The 26,825-nt window shown below is 38.5% G+C and overlaps 1 protein-coding gene across 3 annotated transcripts; it reads right to left on the bottom strand.

Moving 5' to 3' along the window:
* Window positions 1-26,817, bottom strand: THUMPD3 (THUMP domain 3 tRNA guanosine methyltransferase). 3 transcript variants are annotated; one of them, XM_082639794.1, is made up of 10 exons: window positions 26,734-26,817; window positions 25,141-25,429; window positions 23,982-24,059; window positions 16,791-17,267; window positions 12,612-12,742; window positions 10,297-10,366; window positions 7,083-7,198; window positions 2,736-2,846; window positions 1,983-2,106; window positions 1-1,810 (listed from the first exon to the last, which is right to left on the bottom strand). In XM_082639794.1, exons 2-10 carry the CDS (start codon window positions 25,393-25,395, stop codon window positions 1,616-1,618), a joined length of 1,557 nt encoding a protein of 518 aa, XP_082495920.1. In that variant the 5' UTR covers window positions 25,396-25,429; window positions 26,734-26,817; the 3' UTR covers window positions 1-1,615. The 3 variants fall into 3 exon arrangements, with proteins under 3 accessions (XP_082495920.1, XP_082495922.1, XP_082495921.1); XM_082639796.1 differs by lacking the exon at window positions 26,734-26,817 and adding an exon at window positions 26,617-26,706; XM_082639795.1 differs by lacking the exon at window positions 26,734-26,817 and adding an exon at window positions 26,338-26,404.
* Between the last annotated feature and the right edge of the window lie 8 nt (window positions 26,818-26,825).

Below are 26,825 nucleotides of genomic sequence, written 5' to 3' on the forward strand. Positions count from 1 at the left end.
TCCCCATGGTGCAGGAGGTCCGTTTCAAAAGTTAAAACCAAGGTCACAGAACTAGTAGGTGGCAGTGTCATATATAATTCAATCTCAGCTTTTCTGAATCCTCATGTAGCGCATTTCCTGTTCCTGTCACCAGATTACAAAACAATACTAGAGAGGAAGACGGCAAACTATTACAATGTTCACTATATACTTACATCATCTTAAATCACATCTGTTCATGTTTTTATGATGGTATTTAATAGGACTAAAGCTATGATATATTGAGCACAAATTTGATACACTTAAAAACAGCCAATATGCAAAAATATCCATTTGTTCAACAGATATTAAACATCCATGCTGGTAGGTAATGTGTCAGGCAGTTGATGAACAGTAGAGAAGACATGGTCCTTGTACTTTTCCAGTCCTGTGGACTGCTGACCAACACTTAGAGGTTTAAATGGTTTCTTTTGTGACAGGTGAAAGGCTGTTTGTTCTATGTTGAACCCATAATAGCGAAACTGCATTCTGATGACCTTAAAAACTCCAGTCTAGGACATAAGACCCTTATAAATGTCTTACTTCCAATTCATTCTCTGCTAATGTGAACTCTATTCTTTCAAAGGAAAGTACTGTGTCCTTTTATTCTAAATGAGACATCAAAAGTTAGTATGTTACCGACATGACACTGAAAATCTAAGCTGAATGCAGCCAGAAACTCCAAAGTAAACAATACAGAATGCCACATAAAACCCCAAGTCTGTCACACAGAAGCACTGTTTTTACAAGGACTTGATGTTTAGGTTATTTCATTTTCCACTGTCTTGGGAAGAACTTTCTGCTACTGCAAAAGCAACTAAATATGAATAGTGACAGAGAAAATAAAAGAACTTGGACAAAGTTTTTAATTTAAAGATATATCAGTTTGTTCTCTAGTCCTTTAGAGAAGCCAACAGAAATACTTTGACAGGTTTATGTTTGACTTTGAAAAGCATCACCGCCTTTGTGTACTGAAAGAAAAATTTATTTAAATATGGCTTGTTGGTCCCATACTTCATCTACCAGTGTAATCCCTGCTGTTTACAAAATAGAAATGTCTATTTCTATTAATCTGAATAACGGATGCATATTGTAATTTTTAAAGCAGATAGTAAACTTTTCTGTAGGTCTTGTGAGATTTCATCTTGTCATAGGGCAAACACTATTTTACAAAGTGTAAAATAATGCTTCATTTTTTAAAGTTGAGGTGAAGAACCTGAACAACTAAATAACAAAGCTGCAGAGGCAATGAAATGTAACCTCATGATCTGTTTATGCCCTCTGCCTTTCCCTTAGGCCAGGGTAGCTTTCCACCTGCTACAGTGGAAAACAGAAACTGCTAAAAAGCCTGAAAATAAAATGTTCTAAACCCAAATCCCAGAGTATTTTAGTAGGCTTAGCATCTTTAAAGCATTTTAAGAACAGTACTAATTGCCCAACTACAACAGCTCCAAAGAAAAGCTCTGCTTTCTCTTAAGACTTGTTCCATTCTATCCACACCTTTTGCTATCTAGGGTGAAGAGACCTGCACCAAACTTCACCTTTACTGATACTGTTTTTCTCTCAAAGCACGTTCTCCGTGCTGGCATGCCCGCTGTCAGGAAGCACTGGCAGCACTACTGGTCACCTTCAGCCCTGCATCACCAAGGAGACCTTTTTCTCCATCTTGTTCCGAAGGGTGAACAGAAGTTTGAGGTGTGCGTTTCAGAAGATAAACCGCAGCATGAAGACCCCCTATGTTGACCCAGACGGTGTGTACCTTCCGCCAGAGGTGTCCCATTCCAGATAATGCCTGTGTACACACAAAAAGTAGAAGAGTAATTAGCTGATAACTGCTTCTCTACCAACCAGGGGTCTTAGTAAGAAACACTGGGAGAAAACAAATCTTATTGAAATATCCCCAAGTGTACTTAAAAAGGTCCTAAGGTTGTCACGGGCTGAGTTTTCAAGCTAACGTACAGCACCTTGATGAAGCATTTCTTGTCCTGGGTCAGTAGTACAGCTTGGCCTGTCCCTGGCCTACAGACACGGCTCATCTCCCGTAGGCAAGCTGGATACAGGTTCCAGTTTCTCTTCTTGGAGCCCATCCTATAAAAGAAGGTCTAATGAGTCACTTACCTTTGCAAAAAATAAGTTTCTAGGACTATATGAAATGAGAAGTTACTAAAAGCTCATTCTCATTGCAATAAGAAAGTCCTGAGGTATGAAAAATAGTTGCCTTCTAGAGCCAGAGCTTTGTCATTACATGTCAATGAAATGATTAGATTTAGTAAGTTTTTAGAATTCTGAATGGGATGAACTGGTTACGGAAAAGATTTGACAACTATAATAGTCATGTTAATAGTTATGTAAGTTGTCCCCTTAATGAGTATAAGCAATCATTATGTAAATGAAACCAGTGATTAAAAAATATCCCGATAACCAAGTTTTCCTCAACCTTTCTCTGAAGTATTAATGTAATTCAACAAGGGGCTACAAAGTGGATAAACCTGTGATGGTCAGGATCAAAGTGTAGTTAATACATTCCTGAGTTCTCAGAAGAAACAAAATGGGCGAATCTATCATACTGTTACATTCTTAAGTGAAAAACTGTTAAGTCTGCTAAAAGAAACAAGATTTCTGACAGAGTAAGCTCAAGGAAAATACAACAGATTTAGAAGACAAGTGGGTACTAATATAACAAATGAAAGTAAAATTCATTTCTTTACAAGTCCCACCTTTTTCCAAATGGCATGTCTGTTACAATAATGTCCACAGAGCCAGTTCTTAGTGGCAAGTTGCAGATATCCCACTGAATAGTATCTATGGGCAAGCCCCAGGACAGTTTGCTGTAGCGACAAAAGAAAAGGTGCTTCAACATATCCTGAAGGATGAAATTTTAAATGACTTTTCTTCTGAAGAGACTGCTATAAAATACAAAAACTAAAATAATATCAATGACAACATCAACAACTTAGTAAAAATTTTTAAAGTAGCAGGTAGGCAGAAAGCATAGGTCATAAGCTAAAACTTTTATAATGACAGTCCGTAAGAAACAAGTAAATTAAAAAATTAGTTAAGGTTGGTTTTCAAAAGATGTCTATATCTGTTTCATTTATAATTTAAGAAGACAGATTAAGGGGAAAAGACCGTTAACACAAAGAACTGTACACAACTTGAAAACAACGTTGAGGTAGTTAATTACATAACTGATGATGTAAAAACATTGTTGATGAAACATACACTGGAAAAAACCAGAACACTAAAGAGAAAAAAGCTGATGAGGTGACACATCTTAAGGATAAAGTTTGGTAAGTCTACACAGCAATAAAAGGAGACCTAAAGAAACATATGTAAAATTAGGAAATATAGAGGTACTGGTCTTAAGATTAAAAAACATGTATCATACTATAAAAAAACAAGAGAACAAAAAAGTTAACATCAAAAAAATAATGACAGAAGGCAGAATGAATATAATGAATATAGTAATATAAATGATTTAAATCCTCCCCATTATGGCAAAGGTACTAGACACAAAATTAAAACAGGTAATAATAATGCACAGGCTAAAAACTAAAAGCAAAGATGATGAGCAGAAATTAAATGTAATATTGATATTTAATAAAGAATTTAAGAAAAATGCAATAGAGGTAATCACTACATAATAGGAAAAAATACAGATATTAAAAATATGTGTTACACTCACAAGCACCAATAGCTGCAATAAAACAAAACAAAAAAGGCAAAAAATATTAAAAGTCAATGTAAGATTAGGACTTCCCTGGTGGTCCAGTGGTAAAGAATCTGCCTTCCAATGCAGGGGATGTGGCTTTGATCCCTGGTTGGGGAGCTAAGATCCCACATGCTGTGGGGCAACTAAGCCCACATTGCCACAACTACTGAGCTCCTGTGCCTCAACGAGCGAGCCCACGTGCCACAAACTCACAGCTAGAGAGAGAAAAATCTACACACCACAACTAGAGAGAGTCCCGCTCACCACAATGAAATATCCCGCCTGCCTCAATGAAGACCCCGCATGCTGCAACTAAGACCCGATGCAGCCAAATAAATAATAAAAATAAATAAATATTTTTAAAAAAATCAAGGTAAGATTGATAGAAATAGTACAGGTTGAACAGACAAAAAGTGAAGATGCAGAGGATATGAAAACCAAATATAAAATATTCAGAAAATAGAAAAATTATTTGCTTAAAAGTATCAGATTTCAAAGAAACCCTAGTCATGTACGCCTCAGGAAAAATCTCAAAATATAAAACAAAATATACCATAAAAATTCATTAATCACAATAAAACATAATATAAAAATAAACTAAAAGCTTTTAACTACTTATGTATAAAAAATGATGTAAACTATTGGTCCTCAAAGTTGGGCCACAGACCAGCAGCATCAACGTCACTGGGAAGCTTGCCAGGAAATGCAGACCCTCAGGTCCCATCCTAAACCTACTGAATCAGAATCTGTGCGTAGTTAACAGGTTCCCCAGGTGATTCATTTGCACATTAAAGTGTGAAAAGCACTGTCCTAAACAATTAGATCAGAGAGAATCAAGTATATAACCATTTAGAAAGTAACCAAAACAGAGATTTATCAAAATCTATAGGATATGGTCAACAGGAGTACTTAGCATAAAAGTCAGCTCCAGTAAAAACTTTTATTAAAAAGAAGACATTTACAGCATATAACTTAAGATTTTAGATAACAAATGAAAAGACCTCAATAGGAAATAGGAATAAAAAACAAAAAGCATCAAGCATAAAACCACAGAACAAATAGTATATGAAAAAACAAAGCACTGGCAATCAAAAGGGAAAAAAAAAACTAGCATAGAAAAGAGGATAGGCAATATACAGACATAAAATAATATTAAGGCATACCATGCATAAATAATAAACATGAAATTTGCATAAAATGAACAAATATTCTTAAAAACAACTGATTTCTACTTACAAATATAAACCTCACATTAAGGGTCATGGAGGCAGCTGTGAGGTCAATCATGGGATATAACAACTTCCTGTGCTCCTGGATATGAAGCACCTGTAAGGCCTACCAAATCTGCTTACCGCTACATATTTCTGCCACTTTATAAGAAAATGAAGGACTCCAAGCAGATGAGACCAGAGAAACAATTTTGTGATGAGGCCTCTCGTAGGAAACTGCAGACCAAGTGCTATTTCAACCAATTCTTCCCAAAGACAGCTGAGACTGAAAGAATGGTGAAAGGCTGGCACAGATGGTGTGTCGTCAATGCAATTTGTAGCAATGGGCTAGGGCTTAAGGTACTATAGCAACATACATCTCAGGATGGGAAGTTTCCCAGAGGCTAACAGACTTTCAATGCACAGATATCAAAGGGATATGGTTGAAGGACCTTGGAATATTTTGCTTGGAGAAGAGAGGATGTGGAGAGCTGGGATGGAGGGAGAGGAGGGTTGGTAGCCCTTCAAATATCTGATGTTAATCATCACTGTGACACAGAGATAAGATTTTTCTTTATGGACTCAAGTGGAAGAAAAAACCCAGATCTGTACAAGGTACAGGGAAAGATTCAAGTTCCCTAAAAGATATGACTAGCACTCAAAGCTGTGCTAAGCTGGAATCAACCGCCTTCAGAGTCATAAGAGGTGTTTATACAGGCTGGAGGACCATTGGTCAGGATCTCCTACAGGACATTTAGGGACTGTAGGGACAGCTTTCAGGTCTTTTCCAACTCTGAGATTTAAGTGCCGAATAACAGAGGAAAGGCTAAATAAACTAATATTTCTGTACAATGGAATACTCTGCAGTCATTAAAAAACAGACTGAATAAAAACAAAAAGCGTTTGAAAAAATTTTAATGTTTTCAACTGTTTAACTACATTAGAAAATATTAATATTTTAATATGTACTTGTTTTACAAGAACCTAGAAATCTTGAATTGAGAAAATGATTACAAACCGTGTCTATGTGTCAGTCTGAGTTATGAATGAATTAGGTCCTGGGGCCCATGTGGTCTTGTAAGACTACAATCATCAAAAGTGGTCCTGAAGCATACTAACAAGAGGACATGAAAGCTAATACGTGTGGGATATGCAAATATTTGAATATTAGATTATTTTTCCCCCGGTATTTCTCTAATCCTTATAGCATGTAGCAGAGGATTGAGTTCCTTGTTTGTGTTCAATTAAGTTTCAGATATGAGAGTGCACCGCTGCCACTTCTGTCCTCTTCCCCGACAGCTAGGAGGACAGCTAGGGCCCCTTCTCTCACCCCCTTCACAGGGTGCCTTCTCCAAACTACATCACTTATTCAATACTAAAACACTTCCAGAGAAAAGACCACTAGTCACTTAAGAGCAGTCTTGTGCCTCTGTTAAACCCCCAGCTGGATGCCTGCATGCACTAATGGAAAACTTATGAAATTAAAATGAATCTATGCAGTTCTTCCACTACATGGGAAAAAAGATATCTGAATAAGGAAAGAAAAAGGAAGACAGAAATAAAAATAGTTGCATCAGGGTGGGGGAAATAATAGTTAAATTTAAAATATTTTAAAAATACAAATTAGTTTCAATCAACTTTTAAAATTTAAATGGAGTCTCAATATATTCATTTGGCTATAATACTGTCACAATACACTGGGTGTATTAGTTCATAAAGCCAATATGCAAAGTGATTATCGGACTTCCCTGGTGTTGCAGTGGTTAAGAATCTGCCTGCCAATGCAGGGGACACAGGTTTGATCCTGGTCCAGGAAGATCCCACATGCTGCAGAGCAACTAAGCCTGTGCACCACAACTACTGAGCCTGTGCTCTAGAGCCCGCAAGCCACAACTACTGAGCCCACGTGCCACAGCTACTGAAGCCCAGGTGCCTAGAGCCCGTGCTCTGCAACAAGAGAAGCCACCTCAATGAGAAGCCCGTGCACCACAATGAAGAGTAGCCCCTGTCTGCCACAACTAGAGAAAGCCTGTGTGCAGCAACGAAGACCCCACGCAGCCAAAAAGAAATAAATAATTTAAAAAAAGAAAACTGATTATCTAAGTCTAAGAGATGCTACAAAATCTTTTAAGTTAAAATTTTACCCTTCTTTCACTTGGCTCTTGGTCAATAAAGATGAGATGTTATTTGCTGCTCTATTCACAGCCAACGGATTATTATCACCAGCAATGTGATAACAGTTAGACCATTCTGTAGCCCCCTAAAAGACAAGAGTATATATGAAAACAGAAGTAGCAAACTGCAAAAAAAAAAAAACACCAAAAAATGATTAAAGGTAAAATCATTTCAATCACTTGTCAATAAACAAGACAATCCAATCCAATCCAGTAATCCAGTGCTTTTCTAAAGTGGCAAAATACTGCATGCTGTCAACTTTGCTATTCCCCTTGCTTGAAATGCCCTCCTGTTCTGTTTGCTGAACTCTTACTCATCTCTCAAGGCCCAGCTCAAATGTCGTGCTCTCTGTGACATCAAGCACAACTCTCCAAGCTGTCTCTCATTTGCCCCTCCAAAAGCACTCTGTACATGTATCTGCCACTGCACTTGCTCTCTTTTTAATTATTTCTATACCTGTCTGCCGCTCAACACGTCTGGGAACTCCTGAAGGATAGGTCTGGTATGTCACTAAGTCCCTCACCCAGCAGTGTCTGCCACACAGTAGGCATTACAGACTTTAAATACAAACGTAGTTTGAAGACGTTAACCAAATCAAACTGACTAACCTATATCCTTTTGTGATTATGGAATTTTTATATAATCTGATAACCAGGAATATTTGAGAATTTAAAGTGTAGTCTCTATTATATAGGCTTTTGAATGATAGCCACCATATTCTTGAAAGGATTTTGTCATTTAAAAAAAATAAATTTATTTAACTTTATTTATTTTTGGCTGTGTTGGGTCTTCGTTGCTGCACACGGGCTTTCTCTAGTTGCTGCAAGCGGAGGCTACTCTGTTGCGGTGCGCAGCCTCCTCATTGCGGTGGCTTCTCTTGTTGTGGAGCACGGGCTCTAGGTGCGCGGGCTTCAGTAGTTGTGGCGCTCAGGCTCAGTAGTTGTGGCTTGCGGGCTCTAGAGTGCAGGCTCAGTAGTTGTGGTGCACGGGCTTAGTTGCTCCGTGGCATGTGGGATCTTCCCGGACCAGGGCTCAAACCCATGTCCCCTGCACTGGCAGGTGGATTCTTAACCACTGCGCTACCAGGGAAACCCAGGATTTTGTAATTTTAAATCAAAAACATGTCAGCAGAACAGAAATACTGAGCTTTCCATATTATTTGTGCAATGAGGTGACATACTACCCTAGGCCTGAACAATGTTCTATGCAGATTAACAGAAGGTTTCTGACATGAAAGCAGAGACAGTTCTGCCCTTGGTTTAGGGATGAGTAACAAACACCTCTTCCTTGGTAAACAGTAATACCCCCATATCTATGGATACAGGGCTTCTTAGCTTTTTCTTTTGCCCAGACCCTTGAGGGTAATGGAGAAGGGTGATGTAGAGTTTGACGAAAGCCTCTCTGGTGATTCTGATTGCCCAGTATTCATTTTTTCTTCTAAACCTATTGAGATTTTCAGCCCCTGAAAGAGATGGGTTTTATAGTACTTCCAAGTTTTAAAGGCAGTATTATAAATCAAATACTTTATACTTTGGTGAACAAACTGTCTATATACCCTTTCCTTTCATAATTTCATTCATTTTGATCATACAACTTAGGTTTCTCCATATTGACATCCTCATGCCTACCCCTACATGGAAATGCTGCAAACATTTTCTTTTTATCTTTTTCTCTTTTTTTGGTGGGGCTGGGAGCTCTTCTGGTCTCTCTCTAGCTCTGTTGTATATTTCTTGACATGTAGTGACGTTCACTGGTATTCCAGACAATAGACACATCATAGTTTAATGCTAGAGAAGCACACTCTGCTTTGTTCCCAGAATTCTTTGTGACAACAACTGAGTTTTCTCTGTGTGGCTCTTTAGCCAGAGTAAATTTCTCTAGCTGACACTAGCAGAAAACAGCAGTCATCTAGACTACTATGATTTCCTACTGGGATTCTAATTCCCAGATAGCCGATGTCATTTTCTAATTGCAGTCTGGATTATTTTTCCCTTTGTGGGTTGTTTTGGACTTGCTCATCTGTCCAGTTTCTGCTTAGTCACAGAATCTGTAGTATCTCCCTGCAGTTTATTCCCATTGGCTTTACGTATACTCTACGTAAAGCAATTTTTTACAAATTTAACTTTGTAATTTTTTACAAATTTAACTTTAAATTTAAATTTTTTACAAATTTAATCAATTTTACTGCCGCCCTCTTCCAAATTATTTATTATAAAAGTTTAGATAATATTGATTCAATAATACAGATTCAAGGAGACTCTCCTGTTAAATGTTCTCCAATTAGAAAATGCCTTTCTATTTCTTGCTTTGCTTTCGGCAGTTTTTGAGTCCTCTCAATGTCATGGTATTTTCTGAAAACTCTGTAACCTTGCTAGACTTCCTAACAAACCTAACTAATGGTCACAGGCTTCCCCATCTTACAAGAACCTAGGAGGATGAAGAAGCATAGTCTCACTTTATAGAGATGAAATGCCCTCCTCCAGTTCATGCTTGTACCTTCAATTATCTTTTCTGTTCAAGTCTACCAGTTTGTCTGTTACAGAAATGGGACTCACCAGTTTGTAATTCTCAGCCTCCTCTGTAATCCGGTGACTAAACATGACTCATAACCTAAATCTAGTCCTTGGCTATTTGTAATAAGTGGCTACATCCTTATCACAAAAGTTCCAGCTTTACTAGTGTAATTCACTCAAAACTCTTGGGTCCATGGACCTAACCTTGGTGATTTCATTATGTCTAATTTACCCATGAGTTCTAGAACATTCTGGATGTATCACTTCCTTATCTAAAAGCTAAAGAAGGGCTCCCCTGGTGGTGCAGCAGTTAAGAATCCGCCTGCCAATGCAGGGGACCCAGGTTCGAGCCCTGGCCTGGGAAGATCCCACATGCCACGGAGCAACTAAGGCTGTGCACCACAACTACTGAGTCTGTGCTCTAGAGCTCGCAAACCACAACTACTGAGCCCACGTGCCACAACTACTGAAGCCCACGCGCCTAGAGCCCATGCTCCGCAACAAGGGAAGCCACCGCAATAAGAAGCCCGCATACCGCAACAAAGAATAGCCCCCGCTGGCCACAACTAGAGAAAACCCATGCACCGCAACAAAGACCCAATGCAGACAAAAATAAAATTAAAAAAATAATAAATAAATAAATAAATAAAAGCTAAAGAAAAGTTATTACCTCAATTGATATTGCTCCTGTTCCACACATCGGATCAACTATTATATCAGTAGGCTGAGGAGCACAGAGCCTAGAGAAGAAAGAAAACAGCCTATGTGAACAGACAAGACTTCCACAACGACTATTCCTAAAGCTGTAAGATCAAAGGCCTGTTATGCTAGCATGAAGAAACAACTGATATTTATTTTAAAAATCAATTTGTAATTACATGTTGACTCTATATCCTAGCACTTAAAAAAACAAAAACATTACATATAACTAAAAGTCCCCTTCGACTACCATCCAAAATCCTATTTCACTTCCAAATGGAAATAGCTTCTAGATCTTTTAATATATGTGTGTATATGCTTTTAGAAAACACATGTTATTTTGTATACAGACCTGTGTTGTTACATTTAAAACAACTCAAATGTGTCAAGTAGAACATGTATCAATATAAGTTTACTGGAAATTATTCATTCAGTATTCCTTTCCTAATTAATTCAATTTTAAAGATAATAACATTGCTATAAAATAACTGCTTTACTTTGAGCACTTAGTATTTGCCAGGCATGGATTTAAGCTCTTTGCATGCATTATCTCTTTTAATCCTTTTAACAATCTTGTGAGATAGGTTACTATTATTATTCTCATTTACAGATAAGCTGATGCAAACCTGACCATGGACACAAAGCTAGTAGGTGACAGAGTCAGGATTAGAGGCATTACTGTTAGTGGCTTAAATGTTACCTCTTCTATGATGCATCCCCTCCTCAGACAGGTGACAAGGTTTCTCTTTCCTTCTTTTGTCCTACTATTCTTTCCATGTTCTATTATGGTTCTCCCTGACAAAACTGAGATTCTTGGGGACTAGCTCTGGATTCTTTTTGTAATACCTGTCCAGCTCTACTTCTCCATTCCTGCCCCTCAACACATGGCAACAGAATCCTTGGCAACCCTCTTGGTAGTAAGCAACCCTGTACTCCCAGCCACTGCTGCTGGGTCTGGGTGAACAAATGACTGAAACTATGTCAACCAGATTCTCTCTTCTAAGACATGGGAACAAAGAGCTAGAAGACCTAGGCAGTATGGGGCTGGCTGGTTATTTAAAATTGGAAATACATAAATTTAGATGATGGGCAGCCATTTGCACAGATGAGCAGAGACAAGAACCCGTAGGCTCCCAGGGTAGATAAAAGTGACTGTCTAGGTTTCTGGTGCTTTTCTAACACCTGGTTCCTACCCTTCTTAAGATATGGCTTTTAGTTTTTCTGTGGATTTCCCAAGACTTCTCAGTATCTTGCCAGTAATTCCCCCTCCCACACAATCATCACTTTTTTAAAAATCTTAAACTAGCTTACTTAGGTTTCTAACAGTTCCACCCAAAATAACTCTTCATATCCCTGGCTCCTACCATAATGCCTGGCAGTAGATAATAAACGTTTGTTAAATGAATGAAGACTAGGAACTCTTCCTTAATCAAACGGGTGCAGTTTTCTATTGTTGTCATTGAATTGACAGGTTCCAGTTGTATTGAACTAGGACTCCATGGATGAGCAGGGTAAAAGAGGAAGCAAAGATTGGAGAAGGAAATACAATTAACTACCAGGCTATGCCAGGCACCATATGTAACAGGTATTTTTCATCTGTTTTTGCAATTTACTCCTCACTAATAATCCTTTAACTCTAATATCAAACCCATTTTGCAGTCTGGCAAACAGAAACCTAGAGAAAACAACTCGACCTAGTGGTGGAAAGAAACACCCAATCAAAGGGAAAAGGGCAAAGGAGAAAGAAAGTTATGTCTTGCTCTTGGAAAATTTTCCATGTGAGTATAAAATTTTAAAACATAAGCCCAATCAAAGGGAAAAGGGCAAAGGAGAAAGAAAGTTATGTCTTGCTCTTGGAAAATTTTCCATGTGAGTATAAAATTTTAAAACATAAGTAAAAGCTCTCTGTGTTCACTTATACATTATACACATTAAAAAAAATCTGCTTTCATCTGCTTCACTGCATAGAAATGAAACAAAGCAGAATTTGTTCTAGTTCCCAACAAGCAGTATATCCTTTCTAAACAGAAACGTGATAACCACGTTCAAGAGGCAGATGAAAACTATTGTTCTCATTTTAAAATCAAGAAGATTGAGATAGTAATTAAGTGATATTTTCAGGATCTCAAAGAATCAACATTGGATACAAAGAAAGAGAGCTTTAGCTTTTTATCCTGTTCCTTAACTACTAGATTCTAACACAGTACCTCACAAAAAATTACATTTTGAAGGGAAAATTCAAACCAAGTTGTCACTTTCATCTACATGGCAAACCCATTCTCTTACCTGAGCATCCCATAGGCAAGAGTAGATCTAAGAGTTGTGGGTCCAAAATGTGTGATATTTCTTCGGTGGAGACTCTCTTCTGTCAATGCAATGCCCACAACAATTTCATTATCATGGATATTCAAAAGAACCTATAAAATAAGAATAAAATAGTTTTTAGGGTTATTCGAACTGTACTTATCACTAAGATTTTAAAATTTGAGGCTTTATTAATTTTTGTTACTTTATTACTGAGGTATACTTTGCATACAGTAAAATGCACAAATCTTAAGTGTGCAGTGCAGTAATTTTTACATATAAATGCTGTGTAACCACCATCATATAAAGATATATAGTTTTTCTTGCCCTCTGTCAATACCCACTACAAATTATCATTAATCTGACCACTACCATGATAAACTACTTTGTCTTTTTTTGAGCTTCATATAAATGAAATCATTTAAGAATACTGTATTTAAAAAATTTTTAATCTATTTTATTCTCCTTTTAATTCACTGTATTCACAAGTTAGCTATAACCAGATTCCCCCCGAATTTTTATAAGAGAAACACATTTTGAAGGTTTCTAGGTTTTTAATATGCATTTTTAAAATTTTTAACTTTTTTGGAAAAAATTCCAAACATCCAGAAATGCTTACCAGAACACTGGCACAACGAACTCTTAAGTATGCTCTTCACTTAGATTAACCAACTGTTAACGATGGGCCACATTTGCTTTAACACCTATTATTTTTTTAGTACTTTTTAAAACTTGACTCAAGTAATGTCTGTGAAAGAATATTCCTTTTTGGTCTTAGTTATAGTTTTTCTAACACACAGTTAAATATATACTATTCAAACAAAAATAAAAGTTGAAATAAAATGTGTTCTGCAATCTTCCACCTAAAATTTCCTCATCATGATCTTAACAGCAGCAGCTAACACTTACCTAGCTATATGCAAACCACTGTTCTACACACTTTATATTTGTTACCTCATTTCACAGCCACACCCTCTGAGCTAGGAATTATTATCCTCCTTTTATAGATAAGGAAATTAAGGCACAAAGAGGTCAGTTTACTTGCCCAAAGTTATACAGCTTGTAAACTAGGATTTAAATCCATGTAGTATGGCTCCAGAACCTGTACTCTGAGCTCCCATGCTAACTTCTGGACATCACTGTTCTGGTTAGCCTATTCATTCTCATAACAGCTGTTACAAGAAAAAAAAGAATGGGGACTTGTTCTTCTGATTTGATATGCAAAAAAAAAAGTTACAGAGAGAACAGGCAACTTGCCCCAGATTCAAGTGTCCCAAAAGCAACAGTATGTGACTCCTTGGTGAAAACGTCAGCTGCTAGGGGCCTTTTAAGCTGTCAGAGATGGAAAGACTTGTTAGTATGGCTCACATGTGAATCACCCTTATAGTAGAATATTGAGACCAAGGAGGGTAAGCATGCTAAAAAGAGGTATCTGGATTTGGGAATCTAGCAGAATTTAAGAAAGAGGACAGCTGGCTCTAGCATGAGTATTAGCAATGATGTCCTGATTTTAGAAGGTCGAGGTTTGTTTTAAAAATGTATTCCACGTCAGGGCTTCCCTGGTGGTGCAGTGGTTGAGAGTCCGCCTGCCGATGCAGGGGACGCAGGTTCGTGCCCCAGTCCGGGAGGATCCCACATGCCGCAGAGCGGCTGGGCCCGTGAGCCATGGCCGCTGGGCCTGCACGTCCGGAGCCTGTGCTCCGCAACGGGAGAGGCCACAGCAGCGAGAGGCCCGCATACTGCAAAAAAAAAAAAAATGTATTCCACTTCAGAAGCAAAGTCTGAAACCAAGAGACACAAAATTGTTGTTTTAATTCTTTTGAATTTTATAATCTGAAAGTCCATATAATGTTGTAAAAAGCACTAGATTAGAAATTAGAAAATTCAAGTCTTAATAGCTCCCATCTATTAAGCATGTAGTATAGACCAGGTATCACACCAGATACTTAAAATGTATAATCTCATTTAACCTTCAGGACACACAGGTATAAACTATTATTGGCTCCATTTGAAACAGAGGCTCAGAGAAAATAACTTGTCCAAAGTTACACAGTTAGGGAGTCAAAAGTTGGATCTAGATCTGTCTCAATAGCCCATGCTCTTGTTAATGATATCCTACAGTTTTCTTTCTTTGTGACATCTTTGTCTGGTTCTGGTATCAGGATGATGGTGGCCTCATAGAATGAGTTTGGGAGTGTTCCTCCCTCTGCTATATTTTGGAAGAGTTTGAGAAGGATAGGTGTTAGATCTTCTCTAAATGTTTGATAGAATTCGCCTGTGAAGCCATCTGGTCCTGAGCTTTTGTTTGTTGGAAGATTTTTTTTTTTTTTTTTTTTTTTGCTGTACGCGGGCCTCTCACTGTTGTGGCCTCTCCCGTTGCGGAGCACAGGCTCCGGACGCACAGGCTCAGCGGCCATGGCTCACGGGCCCAGCCGCTCCGCGGCATATGGGATCCTCCCAGACCGGGGCACGAACCCGTATCCCCTGCATCGGCAGGCGGACTCTCAACCACTGCGCCACCAGGGAGGCCCTGTTGGAAGATTTTTAATCACAGTTTCAATTTCAGTGCTTGTGATTGTCTGTTCATATTTTCTATTTCTTCCTGGTTCAGTCTCGGAAGGTTGTGCATTTCTAAGAATTTGTCCATTTCTTCCACGTTGTCCATTTTACTGGCATAGAGTTGCTTGTAGTAATCTCTCATGATCCTTTGTATCTCTGCAGTGTCAGTTGTTACTTCTTTTTCATTTCTATTGATTTGGGTCTTCTCCCTTGTTTTCTTGATGAGTCTGGCTAATGGTTTCTCAATTTCATTCATCTTCTCAAAGAACCAGCTTTTAGTTTTATTAATCTTAGCTATCGTTTCCTTCATTTCTTTTTCATTTATTTCTGATCTGATCTTTATGATTTATTTCCTTCTGCTAACTTTGGGGGTGTTTTTGTACTTCTTCCTCTAATTGCTTTAGGTGGAAGGTTAGGTTGTTTATTTGAGATGTTTCTTGTTTCTTAAGGTAGGATTGTATTGCTATAAATTTTGCTCTTAGAACTGCTTTTGCTGCATCCCATAGGTTTTGAGTCGTCGTGTAGACATTTCTCCAAAGATATACAGATTGCCAACAAACACATGAAAGAATGCTCAACATCATTAATCATTAGAGAAATGCAAATCAAAAACTACAATGAGATATCATCTCACACCGGTCAGAATGGCCATCATCAAAAAATCTACAAACAATAAACGCTGGAGAGGGTGTGGAGAAAAGGGAACCCTCTTGCACTGTTGGTGGGAATGTAAATTGATACAGCCACTATGGAGAACAGTATGGAGGTTCCTTAAAAAACTAAAAATAGAACTACCATACGACCCAGCAATCCCACTACTGGGCATATACCCTGAGAAAACCATAATTCAAAAAGAGTCATGTACCACAATGTTCACTGCAGCTCTATTTACAATAGCCAGGACATGGAAGCAACCTAAGTGTCCATCAACAGATGAATGGATAAAGAAGATGTGGCACATATATACAATGGACTATTACTCAGCCATAAAAAGAAATGAAATTGAGTTATTTGTAGTGAGGTGGATGGACCTAGAGTCTGTCATATAGAGTGAAGTAAGTTAGAAAGAGAAAAATACCGTATGCTAACACATATATATGGAATCTAAGAAAAAAAAAATGGTCATGAAGAACCTAGGGGCAAGATGGGAATAAAGACGCAGACCTACTAGAGAACGGACTTGAGGATATGGGGAGGGGGAAGGGTAAGCTGGGACAAAGTGAGAGAGTGGCATGGACATATATACACTACCAAATGTACAATAGATAGGTAGTGGGAAACTGCCGCATAGCACAGGGAGATCAGCTTGGTGCTTTGTGACCACCTAGGGGGTGGGATAGGGAGGGTGGGAGGGAGGGAGACGCAAGAGGGAAGAGATATGGGGATACATGTGTATGTATAACTGATTCATTTTGTTATAAAGCAGAAACTAACACACCATTGTAAAGCAATTATACTCCAATAAAGATGTTAAAAAAAAAAGATACCCTATTAGCTTTGTGGCCTCAGTTTAATTGTCCATAAGGTTGGGTTAGTCTTGAAAATTCTACACATTTATAATAATAGCCTTCTTGAATCATCACAGTAAGAGCCTGCACTTACCTCCACATCAAAGTTGGTCATGTCAGCCTTCCACTTAAAATAATCTTGAACAGCACCCCCAAAATCTCTTGCCGCCTCATTTGAGGAAAAGCAATGTTTCTCTCCTGCTCTGTTGCATGTGACTCTAAACTTCAGCACTTCAGGATCAGTTTCTTCTTTTGAGCTTTCCTCAGTCTCATCTTTGCAAGATGTCAAATCATCACCTACTAATGTTGATATCTCTTCTTTGATGGCTGAATTTTCATAATAGTCTAAGATCTGTGAATCTAAGACATTGTTAGTGAACTCTTTTTTGACATCTCTCTCATCTGTTTTGTCTCCTTGTCCACTTTCAATCTTCTCTTTACTTGAATTCTGATTTATCTTTTTGTGCTTTGTTTTTTTTTTCTTGAAACATGTGTTAATTTTCCATATTTTTAAAGGGTCTGACCATGGAAGCTTCCCAGCCAAGTCCTCAAAATCCTTTAGAACTTCCTCCTATAAAAGAGAGAATGAAATCCATTCATTTCATTCATTTCTCATCACTTTAATTGAACAAATAAACCCCTACTTTGCGTACAGACTACATTAATTGTTATGTTGGGGGTGGCAGGAGTACAGGACAAAAGAGTAAATAATATAATGTCTGCAACTGAGGAAATTAAAGTCTCGCTGAAAATTAAGATTTACGCAAATTAAGGCTACTACAGAATAATACAAGACAGAATGGTAGATCAGAGGCTGGGATTCAAGAATAAAATATAAGCAAATAAGAGACTATTAACAGTGGTTACCTCCAGTGAGGGGAAATGAGGGGATGAAAGACAGGGGAGGAAGGGCAGCTTACCTCTCACTGACTTCCTTTTGAATTTTGTGCTGGGTATACATATTAACTATTTTTGAAAAGAAAAAACCCAAACCTTAAGCAGTTAAAAATGTATCTATCCAATTTCTAAATAGTATCTAAGTCATCCTTTAGAAAAGTAAATCTGATCATGCTTAAAGCCCCTCAACAGCCTCCCATTACACCCCCCAAAATTTAACTTCCTTAAAAAGCCCAAACAATCCGACTCTTGCCTGTGTCTCATTTTTTCCTTTTTTTTTTTTTTTTTTTTTTTTTTTTGTGGTACGCGGGCCTCTCACCGCTGTGGCCTCTCCCGCTGCGGAGCACAGGCTCCGGATGCGCAGGCTCAGCAGCCATGGCTCACGGGCCCAGCTGCTCCGCGGCATGTGGGATCCTCCCGCACCGGGGCATGAACCCGTGTCCCCTGCATTGGCAGGCGGACTCTCAAGCACTGCACTACCAGGGAAGCCCTTGCCTGTGTCTCTTACATCACTTCAGGATCATTCTCTCCCTAGCTTCATACCTCTGCTTGGAAGGTATTTGCTTCATATGGCCTCTCTGCATTGCTGGTTCTCTTCTCATTATTTAACAGCAATTTAAAAGGCACATCCTTTGAGAGACCTGCTCTACTTAAAGTAATCCTCTCAAGTCATTCTTTTCTCATTTTATTTTCTTTAGAGAACTTAACATTATCTAAAGTTATTAGGTTTAGGCTCCTCCCAGAAGGTAAGCACAGGGTGGAAAGACCTTAGCTGTCTTGACCATTGCTATAAACCACACATCTAGAGCAGTGTCTGGCGTAAGAAAGGTGCTCAGTAAATAGCTAATGGATGTGTGGTTAAATGTGAAAATGGGTGGTACAGAGCCGTGCTGTCCAATTCAGCAGCCATTAGTCACATACAGCTACTGAAATATTTTAAATGATTTAAAATTAAAAATTCAGTTTCTCAGTCGTATTAGCTCAACTCCACATGGCTATCCTGCTGGACAGCATAAACAGACAACATTTCCATCAGAAGTTCTGGTGCAGAGTGCTCGCGCAGACAGTATATGTTCCTGAAGATCCAAGTAGAAAGAAATCAGTGCTGACTGATGGAGCTGAAACTTGAATTGGAAGTGAGTGAAGGCTCTAATACTACTTGAAACCTGACGAAATAATGGTAATTTCAGGTTGGGCAAATTCAATTTTATTTACAAACAATTTCCGTATAAAGGGCATCTATAGGACTTGTAGGTTTAACATGGTGGGATAACACTGGTACACCCCTTTCTTTCTTCAGAAAGCACTCTAAAAGAAAAGAACAATAGAACTACCAGCTCTATCCTAATAGAATCTACGGGATATCTGTAACCTAGAAACAGAACCTAAGAATTCTAACATAAGAATTCCCAGGTTCAGTGAAGGTAAAGCAGAGGTGCAGGAAGACACCCGAGGGAGGATGACTACAGATCTCAGACGAAGGGGAGAGCAGTCTGCAGAACACGAGGAAGTAAACTCTTCCCTGGAACAGCGGGGAAGAAGCACGTGCACTGAGAGGGAGCCTCCGTCCCTGGATCTTGTTCTTACCCAGCAGCAGCAGAGGAGAGAAATGGAGGCTGAACAAGGAATCTCACAGACATGCTCTATTTGCTGGAAACAGAGTAGAGATGGGGAGAGATACTCTACATTGTGAATAACGCTGAAGCTGCTGAATGCTTCCGGCTAGGGAGAAGTAATGGTTAAAAGAACTCATTAAGTGGTATGGAAATTACACCTCAATAAAGCTATTTAAAAAAAAAGGAAGAGAACTCATTCACCACAACCTTTTGTCAAAAGGAACTTCACAGTGAACCAGGGGGATTTCTTGCTAGCTTGGAACAGTTCCTGAACCTCCTATAAACAGTAGGCCCAAGAGGAACTACCTCATTCAAAGATAAGCAATTATCAAAAGTTATCAGCACCAGACTTACATGAATGGAGAAAAGGGACAGAAAAACAAACAGCGGACAAAAACCAGTGACCAGAAAGACACTGCCACAGAGCAGCTGAAAACCATGATCAAAGATGTTGACATGACATCAAAAAAATGTAATAAGGAGATACTTTTGCAAAATAAGAGCTCAAAGAAGAGATATAAAAGCAGGAAAAAGATGAGGGGAGCCGCCAGAAGGAGATGAAACAGAATCTTGTCAATTTCAAAGAAAAAGTGGAATAAAAAAACAAACCACTGCAAAAATGAAGACCATATTGAAAGCACCACATATAAAAGCCACCGCTGAAAACACAGGGATGTGAAGAAAAGTAAAGCAAATACAATAAAAATGAGCAAAAATTTTAAAAAGGATTAGAGAGGACATGATAAAACATCAAAGACAGTCAAAGAGATCCCACTGTATGTATAACTGGTTTATCCCTGATGAAGGGAGTTAAAATAAACAAAACATACTAAAAAAATAATTCAAGAAAACTTTCAAGAAACATAAATGGAAGTGAATTTCTCTACAGACTGACATGTCTTAACTGGAATTAGCAACAAGGAGATGTACCCTGGTGAACTTCAAAGATTGAAAAAAAAAATCATCTGGGCATCAAGCAAAAATAACAAGAAAGCAATAAATAAGGAGGAAAAATAACAGGATAACTTCAGAATTCTCCATGGCAACATTTCATGCTAGAAGAGAACAAACATTGTCTATGATATTCTTAAGGAAAGAAAGCGTGACTCCAAATTTTAAACCCAAACTATTAATCAAACAGAAAGGTGAAAGACAAACATTTGTGAACTCATGCCAGTCAAGAGATAAAAACTGTAACAAAAGGACAGGCAGTGTGCCTATAATCAATTTAACTATAGGACTAAAATGAAAACAAATACAGGGATTATGACTGCAAAACAGAATGTAAATGTTACAAAGTGGCCTGTCCTTAGAGGGGAAAGGGAACAGAAGATGGGAAGTAAGTTAAGGACACTGATATCCTCTTCTCTCGTACCCCAAGGTCAAAGGATAGAAATTAACGCTTAGCAGAGAAAGTGCAAAACACAGGCAGTTTGGTGCTTCCAGAATATAATCTCAGTGACTTTTCATGCAGCATTAAAGCCTTTTTGGGTTTCATCCAATCTTTAAAATAAATAAATAAAGATGATTTTTAAAAAAGTATATTTAAAGGATTTAAAGGCATGTGGTTCAACACTAAGAAAAATTATAAAACTGGAAGGTGAAAGGGAAGGAAGAGAGATGTGGGAAATATGCCAATTTCATCACTGCTCTTAGTAGGGATTCAAAAATACAGTAGTGGAAACAGTAGATTAAGTTGTATTTATAAAGGTAACAGCTAGAGAGCAAATACAAGCCTTCCAAATATTTTAGAACACGTGCATGGGGAAAATGCAAAGAAAACACATAACATAAATTTTTAAAAAGAAAGAAGAAGAAAGCAGAAGGTGTGTAGCATAAATGTGACAGAACCAAGATCAAACATTTCTGTCATGTCAATAAACGTCAATGGGATAAAATTATTAAAAAGAAAAATGACCCTCAGACTGAATATGTACAAGGGTGTATATAGGATGTTCATTGCACTACTGTAATAGCAAGACTGTGAAAAATCCTAATGTCCTAAAATGCGACCAATTAAATTGTGATACAGTCAAATCCAACAATGATATTGCCATGATCTCCAAGATAAATGAGAAAAAACACAGCACAGGACAGTATGTATGTCATACTTCCATTTGTGTAAATATGTAAATAAAATACACATATACATAAAATATCTCTAGAAGGATATCTCAGAAATTGGTAATAGTTGTTGCCTCCAAGGAGGGAAACACGTGGTATGAAAACAAGGGAATACTTTGCACTGTATATCTTTTCAGTCTTTACAGTTTTGCTCTAAGTACATGTATAAACTAGCTTAAAAAAATTTAAATCACAGAAGTTAGCCTTTTTTAAAATCAGTTAATAAAAAGGCTAATAAAATTCATGATATCATCTGAATATTTAAAAATAAGAGAACCCATTAGAATGCTTAAACTAACAGGCTTTTATAAGCCATGAGAAAGTATAACGTAACAAAGAAAAACTGATGGTCAACAGAATGAAAACTAGAAGCCAGTGTTTAAAAACACGGTTTTAGGGCTTCCCTGGTGGCGCAGTGGTTGAGAGTCCGCCTGCCGATGCAGGGGACATGGGTTCGTGCCCTGGTCCGGGAAGATCCCACATGCCGCGGAGCGGCTAGGCCGGTGAGCCATGGCCACTGGGCCTGCGTGTCCGGAGCCTGTGCTTCGCAACAGGAGAGGCCACAACAGTGAGAGGCCTGCGTACCGCAAAACAAACAAACAAACAAACAAACAAAAAAAAACCAAGGTTTTATTGGGGGCATGTTCCAAATTAAGTCCACAAAGTGAAGGGCTTAACAAATTCTCATGGTCATACACAAGAGAAGTTGCCCTTGCAGAGATTTCAAAATCTACCTTAGGGCTTCCCTAGTGGCGCAGTAGTTGATAAGAATCCACCTGCCAGTGCAGGGGACACAGGTTCATGCCCTGGTCCGGGCAGATCCCACATGCTGTGGAGCAACTAAGCCCATGTGCCACAACTACTGAGCCCGAGTGCCACAACTACTGAAGCCCATGCACCTAGAGCCCGGGCTCCGCAACAAGAAAAGCCACCGCAATGAGAAGCCCGTGCACCACAACGAAGAGTAGCCCCCGCTCGCCACAACTAGAGAAAGCCCGTGTGCAACAACAAAGACCCAATGCAGCCAAAAGTAAAATAAATAAATAAATTAAAAATAAATAAATAAAAGGTGAAATTATTTTTTAAAAAAAGAAAGAAAATCTGCCTTAATCCCTGCTGCTCTTCTTCTGGGACTTCCACCAGTAATATCTTTTGCAGTTACTTACAAGGCAACTCTGAATACCTGGCTCATATAGAACCATTCCATAGTAACAAATTCACCTCCAAAAACACTCAAAATAATACAAATTCTAAGATGACAAAAACATAGTAATTGAAGAAGATATTAATAACACCCTAGTAGGTTAGAGGCAAGAATTTAAGATGGACACTTATAGTTTTAAAAAATATGTTAACATTTATTCATGTATAGAATTGACTATCACAATTTTGAAATACTTAAGAGCAAAAACTGTCAGTACCCTGCCTGTTATTTACTAGTTTTATAGATATAATATGGTTGGCAATGGCCATCAGAAGGCTGAAGGGTTATAAAACTAGTGTTAGAAGTTACATTTTTAGTTAATAAAATTATCATCTATTTTGAGTCTCAATTCTTTTAGGTCTGTTTTTTTCTAGGTTGGGGGTTCATATCAATTTGACTGGTTTTTGAAATCAACCTGTTGTCAATAAATAAAAATTAGAGAATTAGGCAGCACATCACAACTTTAATAAAGATTATTTCTAATAGAGGCAATAGAACTGAAAGAAAAAAGTTTTCAAGCATTTGACTCTGGAAACCAGACCAAAAAGCAATCAGGAAAAATAACAAAGACTCACTGTGATCTATTTTCAGCCTTCAGCTTAGGCAGCGTCTCAATATTTAGGAATCAGATGCTAAATACAAGTTGGGGACAAAGCTGTTATCCTAACAACTGAAGGAGTATTTAGATATTACTTTGGCTTTATTTCAAAACACAAGCTAGAGAAGAAAGCAGGGCAAAAGGAGCATGGTGAGAGAAAGTGTTATTTGTAGATGACACAAACTGTCACCTACTCTGGTTCACAGCCTAGAAGCAATTCTATTTTGAAACCATATACATCAGTAAAGCTCATCTAAGGTGTCCATCTTTTGTAAGAAAGTCAAACAATTTTTTCTATTTCTTATAAGTTTTTCAATATTGATTTTTATTTCTTTGTTGTTATTCTTTCATCTTTTTAGAAAATGGAATACAATCAACATATAATATTACTTTAGTCTCAGGTGTACACATAATGATTCAGTATTTGTTTACATTGCAAAATGATCACCACAAGTCTAGTTAACATCTGTCACCATACCGTTAAAATTTTTTTTCTTGTGACGAGAACTTTTAAGACCTACTATCTTAGCAATTTGCAAATGTGCAATACAGTATTATTAATTACAGTCACCATACTGTACATTATAGCCCCAGGACTTACTTATAACTGGAAATCTGTACCTGTTGACTCCCTTCACCCATTCCCCACCCCCTGCAATACTGATTTTTAAAAGCAACTTTTGTGATGGACTATCAATAAATCTCTGGATTTTACTGTATAAGTCTCCCAGTATTCTATATTATAAAAGCAGCAGTAATGTTAAACGATACACAGAATGTGAAAAGTGGAAATAATCTCTTTGGGAAGATGGCTGAAAATCAGCTACTGCGTTTGGGATAGCTCACCTTTGTTTCTTTGAACTGGTAATCCTTAAACTCCTGAACAACCACAAATAAGTTATCAACTGATCTCAGACAGTGAACCTGGGGAGGGAAAAAAATGTTAGAAACAAACTTCTGCAAAAGCTTTTGAAGCGCATAAACTATCAACATTTAAATATAAAAATTAGGTACAAAGATTTTAAAGCAGCTAATACCTATAATGTGTATTTAAAAATTTTCCCAGCTTCTGTTCCTCTACAGAAAAGGAAAAAAGACAGATGGCAGGATAGAAGCTTGAAGTGTTATGTGGGCAACATGGGTTTGGGGGGAAGGGAGAGATGAAGACAGTGAAGTGGGGCTTTATACTGCCCTCATGGCTCTCTGGGGTACTGTATAGGGTTTGAGCTCCAGCTCTGTGATTATTAGCTAAGCAACCCTGTGCAAATTACTTACTCCTAAGCTCAATTTTAGGAATAAAATTAATTAATCCTTAATTAATGAGGATAATGGTAGGGCCTATCTTTACAAAGCTGCTGAGTTATTAACTAAAACACTGGAGGAAAAATACTTGCTTACCAAGTCATCCCACAGATATGTAGTGGGTGTCTACTATATGCCAGATACTAAGAGCTTGGGAGATACTGACCAAAAAAAAGAAAAAAAAAAAAAAAAAAAACAGGCAACAATCCCTGCCCTCACGTTGCTTATGTAGTGATGAGATACAGCTTAGCTTTTACTTTAGTGGGATGGCAGTTTGCTGACCTTCACTTCTCACCTTCAGTGATTCCTAATTACTTTTGAGCAAGAATAAATTTGATACAGATAAAAAGAAAAATCTCTCCCTTTATGCTTCACCACTGAAGTCTAAACTTCAGCTAGATGCTGAAGTAAATAAATTCTAAGAGGTGTAGCAGATACTGAGAATTTCTTCATAAGTCTCACAGGATCCTTTCTGGTGAATTCATCCTCAGGAAATATTAGGATCACTTCTAAAAACTATAGCAAACCCAGCAGTCACACTTACAGATCAGTACCCAATGGAAAATGCAGTAATACTTCAAAATTACCTGATTTGGGGCAGAGCAAAGAAAAGCAGTAAGGATTCCAGAGAGGTCTGTAAACTAGAAAGTAGCCATAAAATGATCTATTTAGAAAACTATTTTAAACATTGCTTCATTCAAACCTGAGCCAGACTTTCCACTGCAATGTCAAAATATATCTTGCCCCGGTCTTTGCTGATTTTGCACGATGACCCCAATTTCTCTCTCACTTCATCTGCAGCTGTTTGCTCAAAACCAGTAGGCACGGTGGCTCCAATAGTGACTTGGAGATGTTCAGACTCACTTCTGAGGTTACTTTCTGTCACTTGTATAGACCTCTGGTTCTCATGAAGGTTCACATCCTGGAGCTGGTTAGTGGCTTCTTGAACATCAGACATATTGGCAGTGCTTCCAAGGTCCTGAATATAGTCCCTTTAAAAGTAGTACAGAAAAGAAAAAGACATAATGCCTAAACGTTATCACCTCTTATTTCAACTATAACTAAAAACATCTGCTTTGGAGGTCTGGCAGAACAACGCAACACAACTGAATCAGTATTCACCGAAGATAAAAGGACTGAATAACATGGGTACAAAGTGGAGGATATAAAATATTATTAAACAAGCAATACAGATACTGTGGAAGAAAAGGAGACAGACGAGTATTTCCACAGCATGCAATGTTTGGTTTGGGATCAACCTATCTTGATGATAGACATCGCATAACTACAACAGTTAATCCCAAAACAGAAGTTGCTAGAACACATTCAAAAATATTTCTACATCTAGTCCTTTTTCAGCTAGCAGTTAAGAACATGGGGCTTTGGAATTTCAGACCTGGGTCTGAATTCTTGCCCTCACCATTCAGAGGCTGAATGACCTAAAACAAGTTTATTCTCCATTGCCTCAACTTCCTCATCTGCCAAATGGGAACTGAATAATGCCTCTCTCTTAGAGTTGCTGTAAGACTTCAGTGGGAATAGCATACTGCCAGGCCCATGATTAAAACTTGCTAATTAAGGATATCTATCTTCCTCCTTGAAATGGATAGTGATTCATGCATTAAAAAAATGATTAACTGAGCATCTACTATCTAGTGACTACAAATATTTGAATGCCTAGGACAGGACAGGCTCTGGGATGCTTGGATGGGCATCAAGAGACCTGTGAACTACCTTAACCAGTAAGCCAAATTTCCTTTATCTGAGCTTTTGGTAGGGTGGGGGGCGGGGTGGAGTAGGAGGGACTAGAGAGCTGGGTGGGAGGTGGAGATCAATAGTTCTCGGCAGATTTTCAAAGTTTTGTGAGCCAAAACAACTTAAGTAGGCCCAGAGTACCTACACAGTTCTTGTTCTGTACCCGGGACAGGCGACAGTGTCTAACACAAATAGAAGTCAGTTCCTGCCATTAAGGAGCTCACAATCACTGTGATACGACCTCCATCTGCTAAATAAGGCAGCTGAAGCCCACGAAAGGACGTATCCTACCACGGTCAGAGAGCCAACCAGTGGCGCAGGCTAGAATGAAACCCACGTCTCCCGACTCCCACCCCCAGGGCCCTAATCACAGGATCCCGGGGAGCAGGTGAAGCCCAGGGAAAGGTAGCGAGAAGGACTCCACCGTGGATCGCGCTGAAGTGCAACCAGTTTCCGGCCCGGGTCGCAAGACGAAGGCCACCCTTCCCTGCCGAGGGTCAGCAGCGCCCCACCGGGCCACTCCCACCCGCCGCCCGGTTACCTGCCGCCAGCGAATACTCTTCCGGCTCCCGGTGCCGCGAGGCCTGCGCGCCCAGGTCACCCCGCCGGAAGCCGCCTCGGTGCCCCGGAAAC

The sequence above is a fragment of the Mesoplodon mirus genome, assembly GCF_964341445.2.
Source record: "Mesoplodon mirus genome assembly, chromosome: 12".
NCBI lineage: Eukaryota > Metazoa > Chordata > Mammalia > Artiodactyla > Ziphiidae > Mesoplodon > Mesoplodon mirus.